The sequence below is a fragment of the Myodes glareolus genome, chromosome 19, assembly GCF_982192425.1.
Source record: "Myodes glareolus chromosome 19, mMyoGla1.1, whole genome shotgun sequence".
Lineage (NCBI taxonomy): Eukaryota > Metazoa > Chordata > Mammalia > Rodentia > Cricetidae > Myodes > Myodes glareolus.
In genome coordinates, this window is record NC_142044.1 from 44,842,356 (window position 1) to 44,867,890 (window position 25,535).

General features: G+C 43.3%; 2 protein-coding genes and 1 long non-coding RNA gene across 5 annotated transcripts in view; 1 reads left to right on the forward strand and 2 right to left on the reverse strand.

The window, feature by feature from the left end:
- Positions 1-2,531: 2,531 nt before the first annotated feature.
- The window catches only part of LOC146890961 (cytochrome P450 2D20-like), a 36,292-nt gene continuing 13,288 nt past the window's right edge, over positions 2,532-25,535 (reverse strand). Inside the window, exons 8-9 of one of the 2 annotated variants that reach the window (XM_087899112.1) lie at positions 2,839-2,980; positions 2,532-2,745 (exon numbers count right to left, since the gene is read on the reverse strand). In XM_087899112.1, the coding sequence (XP_087755238.1) occupies positions 2,567-2,745; positions 2,839-2,980 (321 nt within the window). In that variant the 3' untranslated portion in view covers positions 2,532-2,566. The remainder of the gene's footprint in view (positions 2,746-2,838; positions 2,981-25,535) is intronic. The other variant, XM_087899111.1, reaches the window with a different exon arrangement.
- Positions 19,207-23,539, reverse strand: LOC125407439 (cytochrome P450 2D27-like). Of its 2 annotated transcripts, XM_087899115.1 has the most exons (9): positions 23,351-23,539; positions 22,387-22,558; positions 21,964-22,116; positions 21,724-21,884; positions 20,881-21,057; positions 20,547-20,688; positions 20,163-20,350; positions 19,623-19,764; positions 19,321-19,523 (listed from the first exon to the last, which is right to left on the reverse strand). In XM_087899115.1, exons 1-9 carry the CDS (start codon positions 23,537-23,539, stop codon positions 19,345-19,347), a joined length of 1,503 nt encoding a protein of 500 aa, XP_087755241.1. In that variant the 3' UTR covers positions 19,321-19,344. The 2 variants fall into 2 exon arrangements, with proteins under 2 accessions (XP_087755242.1, XP_087755241.1); XM_087899116.1 differs by lacking the exon at positions 19,623-19,764 and having other exon boundaries at positions 19,207-19,523.
- Positions 20,280-25,101, forward strand: LOC125407442 (uncharacterized). The gene is made up of 3 exons (XR_014997897.2): positions 20,280-20,417; positions 21,201-22,188; positions 22,461-25,101. It is a non-coding gene; the product is annotated as an uncharacterized LOC125407442 (long non-coding RNA).

Consider the following 25,535-nt stretch of genomic DNA (forward strand, 5'->3'; position numbering starts at 1 on the left):
TTTTCTTTCTCCCTTTAATCTATGACTGTCTTTACTCTGCTTCTTTAAAGACTTTGTTTTAATTTTTAAAACCATTACTTCTTTTTATGACTGTCTGTATTCTTTATCTTCTTTCTCTCGAGCTCTCAAGCCTACATACATTTATCCAGCACTGTGAACCATTCAGATATCTTTTTTTAATCTGAATCTGTCTTTATTGCATACCTGTGATTCTTTTTATAGCAGGAGTGCTTTTTAAAATGGTAAGCAGCTTGGTTGCAGTGGCTCTGGATGCTGGCTCCGCCTCTCTCCACCTTTCAATATGGTGGAGTTACCATTATTGCCATCTCTGGGACTGCCAGGTAGGAGCAGCACTCACCACTTTAACTCTGAGAAGGCACGTGCAGTACATAAACCATTTTTATCTAAGTAATAGCACTGCACGTCCTGAAAATAAAATCTCTCTGTATAGCAGTAGGAATTTGCCCAGGTGGGAGCCGCTGAGCCACGGGTATAGATAGTCTCAGCTACTTTCCCCCCAGCCCTAAGGGGGCAAAAAAGCATCCAGACCCAAAGTGGGTGGCAGACATCAGTTCCAAACATTTCAGATCATGTTGGCACACCAATCTGTTGGGGGGAGGTCGCTTGTTCATTCCCAGCTGCCCAGAACTGAGATAATCACACAAAAAATACATTATTTGCAATACTGTTTTCCAATAGCTTAAGCATATTGCTAGCTAGCTCTTATATCCTAAACTAACTCATCTTCATTATTCTAAGCATCATCACGAGGTCATGGCCTACCAGCAAAGATTCTGAGGCTCCTGTGGAGGCGTCTGTTTCCTGCAAGCGGCTATACAGCTTCTCTCTGACTCCGCCTACTCTCTATATCTCTTTCAGTCTGGCTTTACTCTGTTAGGCCATTGGCCAAAAACAGCTTCTTTATTAACCAATAATAATAAAACATATCACAGCATACATCACCTCCCACATCACCCAGACCCTCCCATGTATCACTGATCTACATCGATAGTCTGAGATCTAGTACCTGTGTCTGGGGAGGACACATCTTGTGAGCTCAACAAAGGAATCCTATCAGATAAGGGCACCTGACTGTGTCCTGGCCAGAGCCCGGGAATTGCAAATTGGCATCTTAACATTTTACTGTGTACAAATAAAGTCAGATTCCATGAGACAGGCAGTGAGGTCAAGAAAACACAGCACCTCCCTTCATTTGCTTTCTTGACTAAAATTCTCCATTAGACTCTGATCCCTTATCCACACCCTCAAGACTTCATCCATTACCGGGATCAGAGGAGACTTGAGTCTCCATAACTCTGCCCTGTGCTATCAGATGTCAAATCAGCAGCCATGTCCTGTTCCACTTCCTGGCCTTTCCATCACACCTTGCACTAAGAAAGTCCAAAGTAACCTCAGACACCACTGAGCCTGTCGTTGGGAAGCTGCTAAGTCTACTATGTGGGGGCCAAGCTCCCTGTCTGTTCTGTGGCTTCAACACCATTTTCTGCTGCTGGAGGTGCTGTGATCTCTGTTGCTTTTAATTAGCACCTATTCCCCTCTCTCTATGTACAAGTTATACCAAGTTTTCGGCAAGTTCATGCCCAGTTGAACAGGGCCTTCCAGGTAGCTGGAATTCCTATATTTGCATTAATGCAACAGTCACACCAGTAAAGGAAGATGTCCATGAATACGATGACAGGTCACAGTCAGCTACCTCAAGGGTACATCTCTGCTGCTAGGAGTTTCTGGAAGAATCTTACGTCAACTACTGCAACCACCGAAGGTCAGGAAAGAGAGCTCATATGGAACCTGGAATCCGTCCCCCAATAAAAGAAGCAATGCTGCCCTTTGTCTTCTGGTTTGAGTTGAGTGCCTACATTTTCTCTTTAGTCTGAGTGCTTCACAGTTTAGGAAGGATTGCCTCAGTTTCCTAAATCTTCTTCCCTTCCCAGGTGGTTACTCACTGGAGGGCATCAGAATGTGGGAGCTGACTCTGCAACAGGTGTGGAAAATGTTAATCTAAGGGCCGTGAGTTTGGGGCACAAAACCATTGAAGCTTGACTTTGGTCAGCAATTTTCACCAACGTAACAGCCATTGATGGGTTTTTACATGTGATGTAGAGTCAATTGCTGAACACCAGCACAATGACCTCTCTTCCTATTTTATCTCAGTGTTTCCTATCTCTTCCCTTTCATTGCCTCCTCCTTCCCTTCATCACAACCTCATGACTACATACCTCCCTTTTGATCAAGGGTCTCATGAAGTAGCTAAAGGTATGTAATGCAGGCCTAACTTGAGCTTGCAGTATTTTTGCCTCCGCCTCTCATGAGCTATACTGCAGGCCTGGGTCACTGCTGTGGCTCAGTAAACTCTTTTCTCACAACATTAAAGTTGTTCATAGGGGAGGTCTGAGGAGAAGGTGAAAGACTGATTGTAGACTGTTGGCTGGGGACACAGTGGAGACAATTGTGTGGGTTGGACCAGGAATCTGAGTGACAGCCACAGAAAGGTTTTATTAGACATCATTCAGCACAAGCTGGGGAGAAGGATGGAGCTGCTGTCCTTCTAGCGCGTGACTGCACAGAGCTCGTAGGGGGTTGGGGGAACTGGCAATGCGAAGATGCCACGGTCGCTGGGCTGGGGCTGTCCACTGGGCACCAAGAAGCTAAAGCGCTGCAGGAGGCAGGTGAAGAAGAGGAAGAGCTCCATGCGGGCCAGGGGCTCCCCCAAGCAAGCTCGGCGGCCTGCAGGTAGGAAAAAAAGTTCAATCAGTCTGGGGACTGGTGGATGCTCCAAAGCCCCTGGGAAGAGACATGGAGACAGGCATCCCACAGGACCTGCTGAGAATGGCATGAAGGCCTCATGTTTCACAAAGCGGCCCTGGGCATCCAAGAAGTGCTCAGGATGGAAGCGGAGGGGCTTCTCCCAGACAATCTCATCCTTCATCACTGAGGACAGATTGGTGATGAGGGTCGTCCCCTGGCAGGAGGCACATGATGTGGACATGCATTGCCACTAAGTTCATATAGACAACCTTTTCCTGCACACACTGGATTCTTTTATTCAGACATAGCTCCAAACCTCTCAGCCCCTTCTCTAAAGCCTTGGAGAGTATGGTAATGAGCCTTCTATGGGCTCCCAAATCAGCCCTTGTTCCTGTGTTCATGCTTCTAAAAGTTTCTTGTGACTTATTTCATTGGACAAACCCATTCTATGTGGAATCCTGGCCAATAGCTGCAGTGAACGGAACCCAGGTTGGTTCTGTCAGCATGTGGAAATCCAGGATGTGTTAGTTTTGGTCTTCACCACCCATGCTTGCCTAGTGGGAATCCTGGGACAAGGGTGCCCACACCTACCTTAGGGATGAGGAAGTCCTGTGCTTCAATGTCACGGGATGTCATATGTGGAAAATTGGTGTGGGAGAATTATCTGTATTCTGTCAATCATATTTTAATAAAATGCTGATTGGCCAGGCAGGCAGTATAGGCGGGAAAGCCAGACAGGAAGTAGGGGTGGAGCAAAGAGACTGGGAGTATTCTGGAAGCAGAAGCTCCCTCTGCCACTCCTGCCCAGATCACTGAGGAAGCAACATGCAAGCTGACAACTGAAAAAGGTACCAAGCCATATGGCTACCATAGATAATAATAATGGGTTAATATAAGTTACAAGGGTTAACAAGATGCCTGAGCTAATGGGCCAATCAGTTTATAACCTTATGGAGTCTTGTGTGTGATTTTCCTTGGGGTATGTCGGTTGTGGGGTGCCAGGTGGGAACAGATACCCCAACAAGCCGGCCCCTCATGTTACAGAAAATTCAATGGGGAAATATCAACATATCGTTGCAGCTGGTACCCAAAACAGTCTTATGGTAGCACTGTCTACATCACGATGTCATCTCTACTAGGTGGAATGGTTACTGTGGGGCCCCATCTTCTTCCTGGAATCTTCAAAGATTACTGCAGGAAAAGGATCCGTAGGAAAATCTTTTGTTCATCATGGAAAACTTAAACATCATTCATATAAACATACTTACAATGAAGAATATGATATAGACAAAATAGGAATGAAGAAGGTGAATTTTTTCTTAAAGTTTTTGTTTGTCCCATACCAGATGGCTCTTGATATGAGACAGAAACTCTGAATGTTCCTTTTAACAATATGCTTGAATTTAGAGAAGTACAGAGCCATTGTCCAACTCCAGAACCAGCTGAATGTGTGTGTGTGTGTGTGTGTGTGTAAATGTAAGTATAACTAGTACCTTTATACATAATCCATATTCCATTTTCTAGATGATCCTTAGTGGATGGCTGTTTTTAGTTCTGTCAGCATTCAAACATCCAGGGTCTCTTGAATTTTTGATGATGTGTAATTTTCCTGCAAAGATAAGAGCAGAACCCTGCCCCAACACTTACCACCTGCATGGCTGTCACCATTGTGGCTGACCTGTCATTTCTGTTTTAATAGGTTATTCCTTTTCAAAACAAATCTTTATTAATTTTGATGGTATCCATAATTTTTCTTCTCCTGTGGAAACAAGCAAAACCCCTTCCCCAATGTAGCACATTTCCTGGTTTCCATTGTGAGGTCAATACATCCTTGAAATATACTGATTGATTCAATTCAGGAATTCATTCCATTACCCAATGTCTCTCTGCTACTGTTGTTCCTTTCTTATTACCCTTAAGAAAAATCAAGATTAATAAATGTTATGCAATCTATTTCTGGGGGGTACTTTCCATCCGTTTTTGTTTGTTCAGTATATCCTTTATAGTACGATTTGAACTTTCTATAACTGCCTGACCTGTAGGATTATTTGGTATACTTGTAATATGCCTTATATTATAATAAGCAAAAAACCGTTTCATTTTCTTAGATACATATGCTGGACCATTGTCTGTCTTTATTTGTATAGGAATGCCCATGATGGCCATAACTTCTAATAAATGTGTGATTACTGAATCAACCTTTTCTGAGCTCATGGCAGGTGCCCATTGAAAATGTGTCTATGGTGTGGTATGCATATTTTAATTTACCAAATTCCGAAAAGTGGAACACATCCATCTGCAAGATTTCATTCCTTTGAATACCATAAGGGTTACTCCCTGCAGGCAATGGTGTTTGATTATAGAAAGAGCAAGAAGGACACCTCTTTATAATCTCCTTAGCTTCTTGCTATGTAATAGAAAACTCTTTCTTTAAACCTTTGCTATTGACGTGAGATTTTTATGAAATTCAGAGGCTTGCAACACACTTCCAATCAATAATTAATCAATTTATTGATTGCCATGTGCTAGAGGACCTGGCAAGCCCATATGAGATTGGATGTGTGTTATGTATATAGAACAAAGCCTATTCCTGATTATGTCTTGCACCTGGATAGACAATGAAGTCAATTACATATCATCTGGTATAAATTCAGCAGTTTCAATATGTAAGACAACTCTTTCTGCATATTATGAATCAGTAACTATATTGAGAGGTTCTTTAAAATCCCTTAATACCATAAGAATAGCATATAATTCTGCCTTCTGAACAGAATTATAAGGGCTTTGTTTCACCTTACTTAATTCTTCTGATTTGTATCCTGACTTCCCTGTTTTATTTGCATCAGTATAAAATGTATGGGCTCCTGTTATTGGTGCATTACATACAATTCAGGGAAGAATCCAAGAAGTTCTCTTTATAAGGTTAAGTCTATCGCTTTTGGGATAATTGCTATTAATTTCTCCCAAAAAGTTAGCATAAGCCCTTTGCCAAGGTTCATTGTCTTCCCATAACTTTTTTATTTCATCAGCAGTAAAAGGTAATATAACCTCTGCTGGGTCTATACCTGCTAATTAATAAGTCTCAATTTACCTTTTATAATTAATTCAGATCCTTTTTCCCACATAAATTTTTATTTTTTTACTTGGTTTATGTGGTAAAAAGATCCATTCTAAGATAATATTGTCCCTCTGCATTAAAATTCCTGGAGGAGAAGTTCTGGAAGGCAATGACTAGAATACAATTAAGATTTGGATTCATCGCCCGCCAGCCATCCCAGCTTCCATCCAGAGGGCCATCGGAGGGGTGAGTTTGCTTCGGGCCCGCAGAAGGGGCCCGGCGAGAAGGAGCTAGGACTTTCCCCGACCCCATAGACACCCAGGTCAGCCTGCACTGCTGGCACCACCCTGCTAGCGTCCCCGCCAGCCATCCCAGCTTCCATCCAGAGGGCCATCGGAAGGGTGAGTTTGCTTCGGGCCTGCGGCAGGGGCCCTGCAACGAGGAGCTAGGACTTTCCCCGACCCCATAGACTCCCAGGTCACCCTGCTCTGCTGGCTCCACCCTGCTAGCGCCCCCGCCAGCCATCCCAGCCTCCATCCAGAGGGCCATCGGAGGGGTGAGTTTGCTTCAGGCCTGCGGCAGGGGCCCGGCGAGGAGGAGTTCGGACATTCCCCGACCCCATAGACTCCCAGGTCAACCTGCAGTGCTGGTTCCACCCTGCTAAGCTCTCCCGCCTGCCATCCCAGCTTCCATCCAGGTACAAATTTCTATATTTCTCCCCTCCCACTGGGGCCATAAAATTTCCCCAGTTCAGCTGCCTTGCACACTGGGCCTGCTCTGTAGGCGCATCCCAGAAAGAGGGAGTACCTGTGCTTCAATAGCCTGCCTGAGGAAAGGTAGGCATTCTATCAGTGAACTCCCTGCCCAACAAGGGAACCTGACCCGCTACCAGAAGTTCCAATAGAGAGCATTTGAATGAAGAGATGGGCAGACGCCAAGGCAAGACCTCCTCCAACAATCTGAAAAACAACATGAAAACACCAGATCCCAATGACCCTACAACAGAAGGACTTGAACACTCTATCCCAGATGAAGTGGAAAAAAGTGCCATTATGAAAGCAATAGAGTCCCTTAAACAGGATATGAATAACTCCCTTAAAGAACTGGTCAAGAAGTATAGCAAAAAGTTTGAAGAAATGAGTATAGAAATGGATGAGAAATATAACAAAAAGTTTGAAGAACTAAGTAAATCTGTGAATGATACCCTGAGAAACCAAGAAAAAACAATCAAACAAGTAAAGGAAACAGTCCAAGAATTGAAAACTGAAATGGAGGCAATGAAGAAAACACAAAACAAGAACCGGCTGGATATGGAAAACCTAGGTAAACGAACGGAGACTACAGAATCAAGCATAACCAATAGAATACAAGAGATAGAAGAATGAATCTCAGATTCTGAAGATACCATAGAGAAAATAAATGCTCTGGTCAAAGAAAACGGCAAATCCAACAAATTCTCTTCACAAAACATTCAGGAAATCTGGGACACAATAAAAAAACCAAATCTAAGAATAATAGGGATTGAAGAAGGAGAAGAACTGCAGATAAAAGACCCAGAAACTATATTTAACAAAATTATAGAAGAAAACTTTCCCAATCTAAAGAACGATATTCCTATGAAGGTTCAAGAAGCATACAGAACACCGAATAGACTGGATCAAAAAAAAAAGTCCCCTCGCCATATAATAATCAAAACACAAAACATCCAGATTAAAGAAAGAATATTAAGAGCTGCAAAGGAAAAAGGTCAAGTAACTTATAAAGGTAAACCTATCAGGCTTACACCAGACTTCTCTATGGAAACCATGAAAGCCAGAAGATCATGGATAGAGGTACTGCAGAAACTAAGAGACCATGGATGCAAACCCAGACTACTATACCCAGCCAAGCTATTGTTCGCTATCAACGGAGAAAACAAAATATTCCAGGATAAAAATAAATTTAAACAATTCGTAGCCACAAATCCATCCCTACAGAAAGTAATAGAAGGAAAATCGCAACCCAAGGAATCCAACATTGCCATCACTGCCTACAATAACCGAGACATCTAGCAACCCTTCACAACCACAACTCAAAGAAGAGAAACACACAAACTCTACTACATACACACACACACACACAAATAATAAACGGAATCAACAACCACTGGTCATTAATATCACTTAATATTAATGGACTCAACTCACCTATAAAAAGGCACAGACTTAGAGACTGGATAAGAAAACAGGATCCAACACTCTGCTGTTTACAAGAAACACACCTCAACCACAGAGATAGACATCTACTCAGAGTAAAGGGTTGGGAAAAGGTTTTCCAAGCAAACGGACCTAAGAAACAAGCTGGTGTGGCCATTCTAATATCTAACAAAATTAACTTCAAACTAAAATCAATCAGAAGAGATGGAGATGGACATTTCATACTCATAACAGGAGCAATTAATCAGGAGAAAGTCTCAATCCTGAATATCTATGCCCCTAATATAAAAGCACCCACTTATGTAAAAGAAAAACTTTTAGAACTCAAGGCAGTCATCAAACCACACACACTAATAGTAGGAGACTTCAACACACCTCTCTCACCAATGGACAGATCAACCAAACAGAAACTCAACAGAGAAATAAGAGAATTGCTAGAGGTAATGAATCAAATGGACTTAACAGATATCTATAGAACATTCTACCCAAAAAGGAAAGAATATACCTTCTTCTCTGCAGCTCATGGAACCTTCTCGAAAATTGACCACATACTCGGTAACAAATCAAACTTACACAGATACAAAAAAAATATTAGTAATCACCTGTGTCTTGTCGGATCACTACGGAATAAAGTTAGAATTCAATAACAATTCGAATTCCAGAAAGCCTACAAATGCGTGGAAGTTGAACAGTAAACTACTGAATCATCCTTGGGTCAAGGAAGAAATAAAGAAAGAAATTAAAGTCTTCCTTGAATTTAATGAAAATAAAGACACAACATACTCAAACCTATGGGACACAATGAAAGCAGTTCTAAGAGGAAAGTTCATAGCGCTAAGTGCCCAGTTAAAGAAAACGGAGAAAGCATATATTGGAGACTTAACAGCACACCTAAAAGCTCTGGGAAAAAAAGAAGCAGACTCTCCCAGGAGGAGTAGAAGATTGGAAATAATCAAACTGAGGGCTCAAATCAACAAAATAGAAACACAGAAAATAATCCAAAAAATCAACGAAACAAAAAGTTGGTTCTTGGAGAAAATCAACAAGATTGACAAACCCCTAGCCAAACTAATCAAACGGCAGAGAGAGAACACTCAAATTAATAAGATCAGAAATGAAAAGGGGGACATAACAACAGACACAGTGGAAATTCAGAGAATCATTAGATCTTACTAAGAGAGTTTATATGCCACAAAGTTGGAAAATGTACAAGAAATGGATTGGTTTTTAGATAAATACCATTTACCAAAGTTAAATCAAGAGCAAGTGAACAATCTAAATAGACCTGTTAGTCACAAAGAATTAGAAGCTGTTATCAAAAACCTCCCCACCAAAAAAAGCCCAGGACCAGATGGTTTCAATGCAGAATTCTACCAGAACTTCCAGGAAGAGCTAATACCTATACTCCTTAATGTATTTCACAATATAGAAACAGAAGAATCATTGCCAAACTCTTTTTATGAAGCTACAGTTACCCTGAAACCAAAACCACACAAAGACACAACCAAGAAAGAGAATTACAGACCAATCTCACTCATGAACATTGACGCCAAAATACTCAATAAAATACTGGCAAACCGAATCCAAGAATACATTAGAAAAATTATCCATTATGATCAAGTGGGCTTCATCCCAGAGATGCAGGGCTGGTTCAACATACGCAAATCTATCAATGTAATCCATCATATAAATAAACTGAAAGAAAAAAACCATATGATCATTTCATTGGATGCTGAAAAAGCATTTGACAAAATTCAACACCCCTTTATGATAAAGGTGTTGGAGAGATTGGGTATACGAGGATCATACCTAAATATAATAAAAGCAATATATAGTAAGCCGACAGCTAACATCAAATTGAACGGAGAGAAACTCAAAGCCATTCCACTAAAATCAGGAACACGACAAGGCTGTTCACTCTCTCCATACCTCTTCAATATAGTGCTTGAAGTCCTAGCAATAGCAATAAGACAACATAAAGGGATCAAGGGGATTCGAATTGGAAAGGATGAAGCTAAACTTTCGTTATTTGCAGACGATATGATAGTGTACATAAGCGACCCCAAAAACTCTACCAAAGAACTTCTACAATTGATAAACACCTTTAGTAATGTGGCAGGATACAAGGTCAACTCCAAAAAATCGGTTGCCCTCCTATATACAAAGGATAAAGAAGCAGAGAGGGAAATCAGAGAAACATCACCTTTCATGATAGCAACAAAAAGCATAAAGTATCTTGGGGTAACTCTAACCAAGGAAGTGAAAGACCTATTTGACAAGAACTTTAAGTCTTTGAAGAAAGAAATTGAGGAGGATACCAGAAAATGGACAGACCTCCCCTGTTCTTGGATTGGGAGAATCAACATAGTAAAAATGGCAATTCTACCAAAAGCAATCTATAGATCCAACGCAATTCCCATCAAAATTCCATCAAACTTCTTCACAGACCTTGAGAGAACAATAATCTTTATATGGCAAAACAAAAAACCCAGGATAGCCAAAACAATCTTATACAATAAAGGAACTTCTGGAGGCATTACCATCCCTGACTTCAAACTCTATTACAGAGCTACAGTTTTGAAAACAGCTTGGTATTGGCATAACAACAGAGAAGTCGACCTATGGAATCGAATAGAAGACCCGGGTATTAACCCACAAACGTATGAACACCTGATATTTGACAAGGGAGCTAAAGGCATACAATGGAAGAAGGAAAGCATCTTTAACAAATGGTGCTGGCATAGCTGGATGTCAACCTGTAGAAGAATAAAAATAGATCCATATCTATCACCATGCACAAAACTCAGGTCCAAATGGATTAAAGACATCAACATTAATCTGACCACTTTGAACCTGATAGAAGAGAAAGTGGGAAGTAGTCTACAAGATATAGGCACAGGAGACCAGTTCCTAAGCAGAACCCCAGGAGCTCAGACAATAAGAGAAGCAATGAATAAATGGGACCTACTGAAACTGAGAAGCTTCTGTAAAACAAAGGACACTGTCAGTAAGACCAAAAGGCTACCTTCCGACTGGGAGAAGATCTTCACAAATCCCTCATCAGACAAAGGTCTGATCTCCAAAATATACAAAGAACTCAAGAAACTAGACACTAAAACTCTAATTAACCCAATTAAAAAATGGGGTACTGAACTGAACAGAGAATTCACAACAGATGAACTCTGAATGGCCAAAAGGCACTTAAGGTCATGCTCAACCTCCTTAGCGATCAGGGAAATGCAAATCAAAACAACTTTGAGATATCATCTTACACCTGTCAGAATAGCCAAACTCAAAAACACCAATGATAGCCTATGCTGGAGAGGATGTGGAATGAGGGGAACACTCATCCATTGTTGGTGGGAATGCAAACTTGTGCAGCCACTGTGGAAATCAGTGTGGCGGTTTCTCAGGAAACTGGGAGTGGACCCAGCAATTCCACTCTTGGGAATATACCCAAGAGATGCCCTATCATACCACAAAAGCATTTGTTCAACTATGTTCATAGCTGCACTATTTGTAATAGCCAAAACCTGAAACAACCTAGGTGCCCCTCAATAGAAGAATGGTTAATAAAGGTGTGGAACATATACACATTAGAGTTCTACTCAGCGGTAAAAAACAATGACATCTTGAGTTTTGCATGCAAATGGATGGAAATAGAAAACGCTTTACTGAGTGAGGTAAGCCAGACCCAAAAAGAGGAATATGGTATGTATTCACTCATATGTGGATTCTAACCATAATTAAAGGTCTTTGAGCCTATTATTCGTGATCCTAGAGAAGCTAAATAAGAAGGTGAACCTGATGAAAATCATGTAGCTATCTGCCTGGAGATTGGAAATAGAGAAGAGTCCCAGGTAACCTCAAGTGCATGGGGGGGGGTGGAATGGTATTGGAAGGGGAGAGGGTTAGAGAGAAGGGAGTAGGGGAGGAATGGGGAAAGCTAGGTGGACTGGGATGGGGGGAGGGAGGAAGGATGGATATGAGATCAGGGAAGAATATATTTCAACTAAGGGAGTCATCTTAGGGTTTACAGGAGACTTGATTATAAATGGGATCACAGGTCCAAGGAGATCCCCAGACTGTTCTCTGGATAGAAGAGAGGGTGCCTGAAACGGCCTAGGCCCATAACCATACTGATGAATATTTTGCTTATCACCATAGAACCTTCATCTGGCGATTGATGGAGATAGAGACAGAGACCCACATCGTAACCCTGAACTTAACTCCCTAGGTCCAAACGAGAAGCAGAAGGAAAGAGAACGTGAGCAAAGACGGCAAGATCAGAGAGAACCTTCATTCCACGATGGTTGGCGATACAGATGGAGACCCACATTGGAGCACTGGACTGGGCCCCCCAAGGTCCAAATGAGGAGCAGAAGGAGGAAGAAAATGAAAAAGGAAATAAGGACTGCGAGGGATGTGATCACCCACTGATACAAGGGGACGGATCTAATGAGAGTTTACCAAGGCCAGTTGGACTGGGACTGAACGAGGACGCAATCCAACCAGATTCTCTGAATGTGGCTGGCCGGAGTCTTTCTGAAAAGCCATTGACAATGGCACTGGGACTTGTTTCCTCTGCATATACTGGATTTTGTGGATCCAGTCTGTCTGGACACTCACCTTCCTGGACCTGGAGGGAGGGGGGAGGAACTTGAACTTCCCACTGGGCAGAAAACCCTGACTGCTCTTAGGGATGGAGAGGGAGGAGGAGAGAGAGTGGGGGGAGTGGGAGGGTGGTGGGAGGAGGGGCGGAAATGGAAACTTTTATAATTTAATAAAATAACAAAAAAAAGACACAGGATCATGGAATTCTGGGTGAGAGGGCTATTTAGAAACTGCTTAGTTCAACATTTAATGATGAGCCCAAGACCCAGGAAGAATAATTGTCTGCATGTAACCTTGGGTAAGGAGCTACTGTGAATCTTTCTGTAATGTCACGTGAAATTATTTTTTCATCGAAGTCTGGATTTTCATTTCAGAGCTTAATCACTAACAAAGAAGTATTCCAATGTGTACTTTATATACTAATATTAATGTAAATATCTAAATAAAAATTAAACTGCTGTTTATTTGAATGCTTAAAAAAAAGATTTGGATTCATCCTATCCACCTGTGCCTCCTGTAATTTCTCCTCAACAATCATCAATTCCTTTTCTGCTTCAGCTGTCAGTTCTCTGGGACTATTCAAGTCTTTATCCCCATCTAAGCTTTAGTTTAAATGAATTATTAAATCAGGTGTTATCCCAACAGCCAGTTGTAGAATGGAAATGTCTCCCAATAATTTTTGAAAGTCCTTAAGAGTCCACAACCAGTCTTTCCTAATTTGTGTCTTTTGTGTTCTAATGTTCTATAAGCCTATTCTGTAACCTAGGTAATTAACAGAATCTCCTCTTTGAATCTTTTCGGAGCAATTCGTAATCCCCATTTAGGTAACACTTTCTTTACTTCTTCAAACATCCTTTCTAAAGTATCTGCATTTGAATCAGATAACAAAATGCCATCCATGTAATCGTAGATTATAGACCTAGGAAATTGCTTACATATTATTCCCAATGGCTGGCTTATAAAGTATTGGCACAGGGTGGGACTATTGAGCATTCCCTGTGGGAGGATAGTCTATTGATCTCTTCTAGTAGGCTGAGAATTATTATAAGTAGGCACTGTGAAGGTAAACTTTTCTGTATCCTTTTCTTGTAAAGTTATAGTGAAGAAAAAAATCCTTTAAATCAATAACTATGAGAGGCCATCCCTTTGGTAACAGAGAATGCAGAAGAATTCCGGATTGTAGAGGGCCCATAGGTTGAATAATCTTGTTGATAGCCCTTAGATTTGTCACCATTCTCCATTTTCCAGATTTCTTTTTAATAACAAATACAGGAGAATTCCAAGGGCTAGTATATTCTTCTACATGTTGAGCATCTAGTTGCTCTTGTACCAGCTGTTCTAAAGCCTGCAACTTCTCCTCAGCTAGAGGCCACTGCTTGACCCATATTGGTTTCTCAGCTAACCATTTTAAAGGTAGGGCTGTTGATACCTCTGAAAGTTTATCAACTGCTTTGTGTTCTTGTACAACCTGAATGGCTTGTGTCTGTTGTCTATATTATCTTCTAATATTTTCCTCAGAAACATAAGTTTTGGGGGCTGCAGGAATGTTAATCTTGTTATTCCATGGCTGCAATCGGTCATGACCCCACAAATTCACTGCAATATTGGCTATATATGGCCTTAGTCTTCCTATTTGCCCTTCTAGTCCTATGCATTTAACCCATCTCATGCTTTGTTTTACCCAAAATAGTGTTCCAATTCCCAGGAACTAAAAATCTACCTCTTGAAGAGGCCAATTCAGATGATCTGGAGTAGTGATACTTATATTCACATCCATGTCTAATAAGCCTTCAATAAAAATGCCATTGGTCTTTGATCATTTATAGAAGTCTGCTAAAATATATGTTTCCTCTGTCTTACTGCAGTTTTTAACTCATCTTCCACATTTAACCTATCATTCAGACCAGTATTGCTTTTTACAGCAGGCTTTGGTTTTTTTTTAATTTACCTGGTGAGATATATTCTCCACAGTAACTGGGAATACTGGACCACATTTATCATGGGGGCCCACAAGAGACCCCCCCCCGTGGCATTTCTTGATATTATCCAGTTGCCTTATCTGTCTTTCATTGACCTACATTCATTGGTCCAAGGTCGACCTTTGCCACACCTCCTACATATACCTGAAGGCTGAGTCCTCCTATTTCTGCCATTCCCAGAGGAGGTATTATTCCTAGGAATTCCTTGTCTACAATCCCTTCAAATATGTCCCATTCTAGCACAATTAAAACATTTGGTATTCTGATGTCTTCTCTTACCATTGGAAATTGCTTCTCCTGTCCACGTTTCAGTACCATAGTCAAGTGTCTTGACATTCATCGTATGCAAGACCCATTCATCCATGGGTGCTGATCTGATTTTTAAAGGCCCAAGGGTCTGTTTGCACTCAATGTTGGCATTTTCATAAGCCAAAGATTCAATTATTATATGTCTAGTTTCTGGGTCAGTTACCCCTATTTGTACAGCCCTACTTAGTCTTTGCAAAAAGTCAGTAAAAGGTTCTCTATGACCCTGTTTAACCCTAAGATATGGTTCAACTCTCTTTTCTGGTTCCTGAACCCTGTCCCAACCTTTAAAGCTGCTATGGTACATAGGGACAAGGTGTGCTCATCATAAAGAGCTTGGTCTTTAGAATCAGAGTAAAGTCCTTCACCTAGAATTTGATCTAGGAAAATCTCAAGTCCTTTGGCTTTTTCTTGTTGCTCTAAAATGCTTGATTCCTCTTTTAAAAAGCACCTCCAAAGCAATTGCAGTCCACTTTTTGGGACTTCTGAGATTAATTGAGTCCAAACTTGAGACATGGCTTTGCTACTGAAAGCCAACATTTTGACCATTTCCCTAACAAAGGATGACTGTAGTCCATAAGCTACAATTGCTTGTTTAATTTCATTTAGATCAGTCATATGTGTGGGCTCCCATGTATATTCCTTGACAAACTTAGGGTACTTGGAGCCAGATACCTTTTCTTTTGTTATTACTAGAAAGGCAGGCAGAACTCTGGAGAAGCTATCCCAGAGATTTTTACGTACCTATGAGGTTAAATTTTGCCTTTTATATTTTGTTCCTCGTCTTCAAATTCAATAATTTCCTCAATCTTTTAAAATTTGTTTATCACTGCCTTTTGTAATGTCTGGATCTCCTGTCCAGTGTTCTACTATAATGCCCTCACCCAGGATTCCAAGGTATAAAGTCTGTCCAGTAGAGATAATGTCGCATCCTTGGACATAATCTTTATAGCATGCATAGTACCTTACTGGAGAGACATTCTATCAATCAATCTGTCATACCCCTTTGACAGAGTCTGATTAAAACATTCAACAGTGTGAATTCTCTCAAATAATGTTTCAGCACCCACTATCATTGATTGGGTTTTATGTACCAAATCGGCTGTTTCTTTCTCTAGAGTTCTGAATCTTCCTTTAAATAAATTACTATCAGTCTGTACCATTTCCAAAAGTATCTCAGTTGACCGAGTTTTGTTAGTTAAATTGTTCATATCCTTCTTCAGATTTCAAACCTCTTTCCTGGGAAGTGTGGTTTCAGTCGGAAAAGACTGTACCATTTCTAAAAATGTCTTATTCCTAGCCCTATTGTCAAACCATATTTTTATGAAAAAAATAATGAGTACAATACTAATCCCCAGAAACAAAAATAGTGATGTAGAAGGGAAATCATATAAGTCTTGTAAAAACTTGCACATGGTGTAAGTAAAGAGGCTATTGGAACCTTGGATGGTTAGATTGTCTGACATATTACCCCTTTAAATGAGAAACTTATGTTCTATATTTAGGATATTAAATCTTACCTGTGGTTCAATCAGCTAGATTAGGTGCAATAACTGTAACCTGCCAGTAGGTGTTGCGGGCCACCTACAAAACTAACACAGCAAGGTGTAGCGGTGCATGGGAATTCACGTGGCTAGTCTGAAATCTGAGTTTAGAGCAAAATGCTGAAAGACAAATCACAGACTGTGTGCTCTGCAGATGTCTTTAGAGCAATGGAATAGGCAAATGCAAACAGATCATTAGAACACTGCAGAACAGTTGGCTCAGATGTGGGAATCCCATGTCTCACCCAAATGTCTGCAGTGTGCCCTGGTGGGAGGCAAATGGTAGGGTGTGTGGGTACTTGAAGTCAATCTGAGTCATGTAAAGAGGAAAGAACTGCAGCTGATCTATAGAAAAACCACTGCGCAAGATTCTATGTGACTGCCTCTGCCAGGGTGGAAGAGGACAGCTGCCAAGTGAACAGGCAGAGGGGCTTATGTAGGCCTTCTTAGGGGCATAATTTTTCAAGAGAGATTTTTCAGTGAGGGAACTGGTCAAATTTTGATCACCTTGAGCTTGGGCAAACTCTGATTGGCTAGGTTTTATGCTCAGGAATTGTTTGATTTTCTTCTCAGGGATTTGTTGGCTTTCTGCTCAGGGATTGATTGGCTTTCCTGGTCACAGATTGGTTGGTTTTGTGTTCAGTAGATCAGGGACAGATTTGACTCTGGTTTCAGGGCCAAAGTGTGTTTCTTTCACTGGCCCTTTTTAGCCTTTAGGCTCTAGTTTCAGGGCCAGGATGTGTTTCTTTCCCTGACCCTGGTTCCAGGGCCATACTGTGCTTCTTTGGCTGTGGTTTCAGGACCAGGATATGTTTGTTTGGTAACGGTTTCAGGGAAAAGGTATTTCTTTCATTGACTCTGGGTCAGGGCCAGGCTGTGTTTCTTTCACTGGCTCTGGTTTCAGGGTCAGAGTGAATTTTTTCACTGCCTCTGGTTTCAGGATCAAGGTGTATTTCATTGACTGGTCCTTTTACTCTACACCTATAACAAGAGAGTCAGTGGGAGAACATTTTCTTTCTTAGAAAAGTAAAATAAAAACAGTGTCTGTAGATCACTGTGTCTCATGCCATAGAGGTTGGGGTCTTGGAATGCTGCAGTCTGACCTAAGACTACATGGAGAATAAGATAATCCTTGAGGGGTGCTACATGGCCCCATGTTCTCCCTGGCCCCAAGAATCCCCAAATTCTTGAACTTTCCTAGTGAGTATAACCCATTATCTGCTGTCCATGGATACCGGGAGCACTCTCCTAAATCTGGAGAGGTGGCTCCAGACATTACAACAGGATTCTGCCCATCCTCCTGGATTCTGACACCTTTTGCTATGTAGATTTTCTCCTGCATCCTTTCACTGCAGCAAGCTGGACTGTGAGGGCAGCAGCTTTTATATCCGTGAGAGACCTCTTTTTTTATTTTATTTTTTATTGATTTTTGTTGAGCTCTACATTTTTCTCTGCTCCGCTCCCTGCCTCTCCCTCCCCTTCAACCCTTTCCCAAGGTCCCCATGCCCCCAATTTGCTCAAGAGATCTTGTCTTTTTCTATTACCCATGTAGATTAGATCAATATATGTCTCTCTTAGGATCTTCATTGTTGTCTAAGTTCTCTGGGATTGTGGTTTGTGGACTGGTTTTCTTTGCTTTATGTTCAAAAACCACTTATGAGTGATTACATGTGATATTGTCTTTTTGAGTCTGGTTTACCTCACTCAAAATTATGTTTTCTAGCTCCCTCCATTTGCCTGCAAAATTCAGGATGTTATTTTTTTCTGCTGTGTAGTACTCCACTGTGTAAATGTACCACATTTTCCTTATCCATTCTTTAGTCAAGGGACATTTAGGTTGCTTCCAGGTTCTGGTCATGACAAACAACGCTGCTATGAACATAGTTGAGCACATGTCCTTGTGGCACGATTGAGCATTCTTTGGATATATACCCCAAAGTGGTATTACTGGGTCTTGAGGAAGGTTGTTTCCTAATTTTCTGAGAAATCACCACACTGACATACAAAGGGGTTGTACCAGCTTGCATTCCCACCAGCCATGCAAGAGTGTCCCCTTTACCCCACAACCTCTCCAGCATAAGTTGTCAGCAGTGTTTTTGATCTTGGCCATTCTTACAGGTGTAAGATGAAATCTCAGAGTTGTTTTGATTTGCATTTCTCTGAAGACTAAGGATGTTGAGCATTTCCTTAAGTGTCTTTCAGCCATTTTAGGTTCCTCTGTTAGGAGTTCCAGTGAGAGGCCTCTTAACCATTTGTGGAACTTCGGGATCTTGGGGATCTATATCAACATCTTTCACCAAAATGAAAATTTTGCTGATTTCCACCAAAAGCCATTCACATTTCCTCACAAGACCCACTGAGGCTTGACTTGTGTCAGCAGTTTGCCAACAGCTCAGCTGCCATTGATGGATATTTAGATGGGATGTAGAGTTAATTGCTGAACACCAGCACAATGACCTCTCTTCCTATTTTATCACAGTGTTTCCTATCTCTTCCTTTCATTCCCTCCTCCTTCCCTTCATCACAACCTTGTGACTACATACCCCCTTTTGATAAAGAGTTTCATTAAGTAGATGAAGCAATATAGCCCAGGCTGACCTTGAACTCGTAATCTTGCCTCAGGATCCCTTGTACTATACTGAAGGTCTGGGTACTGAAGGTCTGGGTAACTGCACTTGGCCCAGTAAACACTTTTCTCAAAACACTAATGTTCATCAGAGAGGTCTGAAGAGGAGGGGAGAGACTGATTGTAGACTGCTGTCTTGGGACACAGTTGAGACAAAGATGGGGCTTGGACCAGGAACTTGAGTGGCAGCCAAAGAACAGGTTGATAGGACATCAATCATCACAAGCCGGGGGAAAGGATTGAACTGTTGTACTTGCTAGCGCACGACTGCACAGAGCTCATATGGAATTGGGGTAAATGACAATGTGAAAATACCATGGTCGCTGGGCCGGGGCTGTCCTTTGGGCACCGAGAAGCTAAAACGCTGCAGGAGGCAGGTGAAGAAGAGGAAGAGCTCCATGCGGGCCAGGGGCTCCCCAAGGCATGCCCGGCGGCCTGTAGGTGAGAAAGAAGGTCAGGCAGTCTGGAGCTTGATTGAAGGGCTACCCTTCAAAGCACCCGGGAAGAAACATGGAGCCAAGCATCCCACAGGACCTGCTGAGAATGGCATGAAGGCCTTATGCTTCACAAAGCGACCCTGGGCATCCAGGAAGTGCTCAGGATGGAAGCGGAGGGGCTTCTCCCAGACAGTCTCATCCTTCAGCACTGAGGACAGGTTGGGGATGAGGGTTGTCCCCTGGCAGGAGGCACATAGTGTGAACATAGATTGCAATGGGCTGCCATGACCCTTGCCATTAGGTTCATATGTACAACTTCTTCCTGCACACACTGGGTTCTTTCATTGAACATTAGCTCCAGAGCCTCTCAGCCCCTTTTCTAAAGGCAGAGACAATATGGTAATGAGTGTCCTATGAACTCCCAAGTCAGCACTTGTCCCTGTGTGCAGTGTTTTCTAAAATCCCTTGTGATTTATTTCACTGGACAATCCCATTTCCTGGGGAATCCCAAGTAATAACCACAGTTTACTGAACCCAGGTTAGTTCCATCACCATGTAGAAATTCAGGGTGTGTTACTTAAAATTACCACTCTTGTTTGCCTATTGGGAATCCTATGAGAAGGATGCCCATGCCTACCTTAGGGATGAGGAATCCCTGTACTTCAATGTCACGGAATGTCATACGTGGAAAATTCAATGGAGCAATGTCACCAAATCGCTGAATCTCATGGACAACAGCATTGGTGTAGGGCATGCGGGCCTGGTCTGCCATCTCTGGACACCGCACCTGCCCTATGACTTCATCAATTTCCTGTTGGACGCGGCCTGGAGGGACAGCCTCCCCTCAGTGAAGCAGTCCCTTAGTGGCTCTTCCTCGACCTTCTACCACTGGGTGAGTAGGTGACTAAAGACTCCCATCAGAATTATGGGACTCTGAGTCAAGGTGATGCTGGAGCCCCCAGCTTCTCAAGTACTTCTACCTTTCTTCCTTACGTTAACTCCCAGCCCTAGCCAGGCTCACTCTGCACATCTGGGTGTAGGATCATGAGCAGCAGGGCCCAGGACAGTGTGATCGCAGAAGTCGCAACCCCTGCAATGAACATGTCAGCCACCATCACACGCAGGTTCTCATCATTGAAGCTGCTCTCAGGATTCCCCTTGGCCTGGGTCAGGGGTCAGACAGAGAAAGTAGGCTCAGGGACATGGAACAAGGGAAAAATGATCTATCATTGTGTTCATGACTCCCAGGGGTTAGGTCCATGGATGACATATAAAACCACCCACTTGCCTGGTATCACAGCTCACAGAGCACATCAACCCAGAGGCCCTGAGTCCATTTTGCTGGCTGTCCTAACCTTTGCTATCTCAGCCAGGAAGGCATCTGTTAGGTCTCGGGGTGGCTGGGCAGGATCCCAGGTTGTCTTGTGGTCAATCAACAATTTATCCAGGGAGTTCATCAATGCATTCTTCTTGGGGAAGGCTTTCTCAGGAAGCCCAGGGATGTGGAGGAGTACTGGGAGGGCTTTCAGCACCTGTCAAAGAAACAGAAGACATCTAGTTGTATTTATTATTAATTGAAAATTAATTAGTTTTTGTGTGTATCTGTGTGTGTGTATACATGCACCTGTACAAGCGCACTCACACATGTGCACAATGCCTTTTGTTTGTTGGCCAGAAATCAATCTGTAGAGTAAGATATATCTCCAACATGGGTCCCAGGGATCCAGCTCAGAGCTCCAGGCTTGCTTGGTAAGTTCCTTTACCCCTTGATCATCTATCTCTCTTTCCCCTGAATGCTGTTTCTGTTCGGAGTTCACCTGGACCAGTCTCAGTTCCCAGTCTCTCCCACAAAGGACTCATGGTCTATCTTTACCCACCCAACACCTGCTTCTTCCTCAGTTTGAACCTGTAGGCTGTCTTGTAGCCCAGGATGAACAAAATGGTTATTTTACCCGGCACATCAAACAGTCTTGTGTATTTTCCAATGGACGGGGGAAGTGGCTCACCTCCATTCTAGAGCCATTGACCTTAGTTCACTCTTTCTCTCCTGTTATCTGAGATTTGCCAAGGTTAAGGCATTTCCTCCTGCATTTAACTATCACACAAGGCCCTCACCCTATTTGCCCTGAATGAACATTCATTCTGATTTTTTACAGCACAGAAGTGGCCATGCACACTGACTGCCCTGAGCCTCATACCTCAGCAATGAAGCCAGTGTCCTCTCCAAAACTTTCCTGTAAGGTTTGGAGCAGCCTGTTGAGGAAAGGATCTTCATACTCAAAGCGCTGGGCATAAATGAGGGATGAAATCACATTGCATGCACCTTTGTTCAGGAGGGTGGTGGGATTAAATGGTTGTCCTAGGAGCAGAGATGCAAACAAGTCATAACGTTGTTCATAAGTGCATGCCCACGTCTCTACATCTCACCCATCACCCACCAGCCTCCTTGGTGAAGGCGTCACAGAGGTGTCCAGCCTCCTCCATCACCCACTGCTCCAGGGATTTCTTGCCCAGGCCGAAGTCTCGCATGGTGGACACAGAGAATCGCCGCTGTTCTCGCCATTCGCGTCCATAAGGTGCTAACACCACACCTACAGGGACATCTGTGTGTAACCAAGGATACGTGGCTGTGCTGTCTGCTCTGCTCCCAACATTTCCCTGTGGTTAGTCTGAGCCATCAGTGCCCCAGCACTTTGCTATCACAATCAGCACAGGCCACTTTGGAGGCTCCACCCCTCATTGCAGTGACTTCCATTGAAAGACATTGCCTGAACACAGTCCCTCCGTTAGCCCTGCCCATCTCCTCTTCACTGCCCCTCAAGTCTTATTCTCTATATCTTGTCCCCACTATAGCTATTTGCCTTTTGATTTGTGACCATAGCCCAGGTGATCATAGACAGGAAATGGAGGGCGGTCAGCAGTGTCCTCTCCACAGGTCACCAGCACTTCCCGCACCGCCTTTAGTCCATTGATTACGACCACGGGGTTCCAGGCCAGTTGCAAGCTGAACACGTCACCATAGCGCTGTCGAAGCTGAAGTAGAGGGACAGAACGCTTAGTAAGTGGAGGTCCCTAGCAGACTGGACAATCCAAGCACAACACATGTATGTAAGTTGGTGTGTGTGTGTGTGTGTGTGTGTGTGTGTGTGTGTGTGTGTGTGTGTATGTATGTGCAAGTGTATAAACTTGAGTTCATTTGCATCATAAACATTATTAAGCCTTGGTCCTGCCTGCCCTATGCCAGACAAATGTTCTATCACTGACCTACAGCTTTAGCCTGAGGTATGACACCCTGTGACTATGCACCCCATCTTCTAAATCTACCAAAAGTCTCACGGTAGATATGCTCATTCAGTCACCTTGCCAGTGCATGTTCCTTGACCCCCTTCCTACCCCACCATACATGAGGAAAGCCCAGATGCCCGAGATGTGGAGCAAGTCCTGAGACCACACAACAGCAGAGATTATAGCAGACACAGCCTCTCCCCCTGCTTTGCTTTCCTGACTGACAGGCTACACTGGAGCCTTGCTCCTCCCCTCTGTCCCTGAGACCTCAGCCACTGATGGGATCACAAGGAACCTATGTCTTCCCTGACCTCTGTCCTGTCCAACCACAGTCCACGCCTGCCTCCATGACCTTGTCCATACTGAGCTCCTGCTCTTAGAAGTCCACAGAAATCAAAGACCCTGAAGCAAGTGCCACAAGGCAACCACTAAGCCTCTTCCACTTGGTGGCCATCTTCCCGTCTATCCTGTGGCTTCAGCACCACCATGGACTACGGGGGCACCATGACCTCTACTGCCCTCCACTACCATCTCTCTTACCTTGTGTAAACTATACGGCATGTTCTTGAAGTCCACCTGCAGGAGGTTGCCCAGCCCAGGTAGTGGCACAGGACCTGGAGGGTAGCGGGCAGTCCAGAACTTGCGTCGGTGCATCAGGTCCACCAGGAGCAGGAAGGTAACTATGAAGAGGACCACAGACCACAGGTCAGCTCCAGTCAGCAGTGCCATGGCTGCCCCTGCTTCCCAGGCTATTTGGGAATGCCTGATCCAGACACCTAGGATCAGGAAAGACACTCTGAAGACGGACTGGGCACCTGGTCCCTTATGAAGGGGATAAGGCTGCACTTTGTTCTCTGCCTTGAACCATGCAGCTGTGTTTACTTTTCAACCCGTGTTTGTAGGGAGGGGTAAGAAAAGGCCAGCAAACATCAGTCTCAGAGATTCCTGCCCTCTCTTCTCTCCATGGGTGTTTATCCAGGAGGGCAGCATCAGTTTCTTCTCAGGGAGCTGTACGCAGTGGTTATGTAGGGTTCGGCACAGCGAGTATGGTAGGAGAACCAGTGACCCTGCTCAAGGTTCAGGATCACTAGGTACAGTGAAGTCAGTCAGCCATGTGCCACACAGTCAGAACCCTGAGGGGCCTGAGGACAGTGTCTCAGAAGGGGTCTAGACTTCTGCGAGTCTCCATTGAACCCTCGGCAAATAGGACCTGAGGTGTGACTGACTCTGCAGGCACCATCACAGTGTAGCAAGGGTCACTCAAGTGGCTTGTGTGGCTAGACAAGGAGGGTGAGTGAGAGGCAGTGTGGGGAATGGCGTTCCAGCCATGAGTACAGGTGTGAGATCACTCAGCTCATGAGGAAGACCAACGTCATAACCTGGGAACTTCTTAGCTCTGAACTGAGAAAGCTGAAAACCTATCTACAACTGTCAAGAGAATCCTGGGGAGGCCAGCAGGATGTCCAGGTGTTTGTCACATCGAGGCCATTCTCTGGTTTTACTCTTCCATTGCTTCTTGGTGAGTGGAGCCTTGTGTCTCCAGTTACCATAATTGGGATAGATAGGGTGTCTTCCTCAGGCAGAATTTTGAAGTACTTGTGAACATTGCCACAAATTCGGGTAAGACCACCTTTGAGGCTCAAGGCTCCCTTAGTTGGCAGGACACAGTACCTGGCTATAAGAGTAAACTTCACTGATTGGTTTTATGGTTAGTGGGGGGCATTGGGAGAAAGGTGGCTGCAGCCTGTGGCACCTTGTGGTCGGGTTAGAGGTTGCCGAATTGATTGGGAAGGCCAGACTCAGAACCTGGACACTTATGAGATCAGATCTGAGAAGGCTGTGACAATGTCAGCTCTCAGAGAGTCCCTGGTGGCCATTAGGTTATGTCAGATACTAGTCATATGGTGGTCTCTATCTGATACACAATTTTTCGAAACTCAGGTACAGTTATTGAGATTCAACCTGAGAACCAGAAAAGCAAAACAGCCAACCACTGGCTCTTACCTCGACTTCAGTCCAAAAATGGTGATCCTGCCTCTAGGAAATCTCTAAATGAGATTGTGTCTGAGAACTCTCTCCTCTAGTCTTATAATCCTCTCTGGTTCTGGGATTAAAGGGGTGCGCCACAACCACCTGGTTTCTATGGCAAGCTAATGTGGCTACTGGGATTAAAGGTGTGTGTCATTGCTGCCTGGTCTGTAAGGCTGGCCAGTGTGGCTGTTTTACTTTTCTGATATTCAGGCAAGCTTTATTTATTAAAATACAAATAAAATGCAAGCTCATTCATCTTTTATTCGCCCTTTGTTTCTTGGCATGTCCTAGTCTTCCAATGCTTGAGATGACATACACTTGGTATATAAAGAAATACAAAGTTTTAAAAATCAACCTCTTATAATTCCTAGATGAGTGTCTGTAGGGTGAAACTGTTATGGAATCCAGATAGACCCATGACTTCAGGTCACAAAAAACAGAGTCCAAGGGGGTGGGGTGTAGAGCAAAGTCCAGCAGTCACTGAATCCGGTTCCAGGTGGCACTGTTTCCTATGTGAGTGGAGCACGGTTATCAGTCAGGAAAACCAATGGAATATGCTGGGCACACTGGAGGCTCTTGGTTCTGAGTGTTGTAGAAGTGTGAGCTACTCTGTGAGACACAGGACCACAGCTCACTTGAGACAATGCATCCCAGGTAGGAAGAAGGACCATAATCCTTGATCATAGATTACATA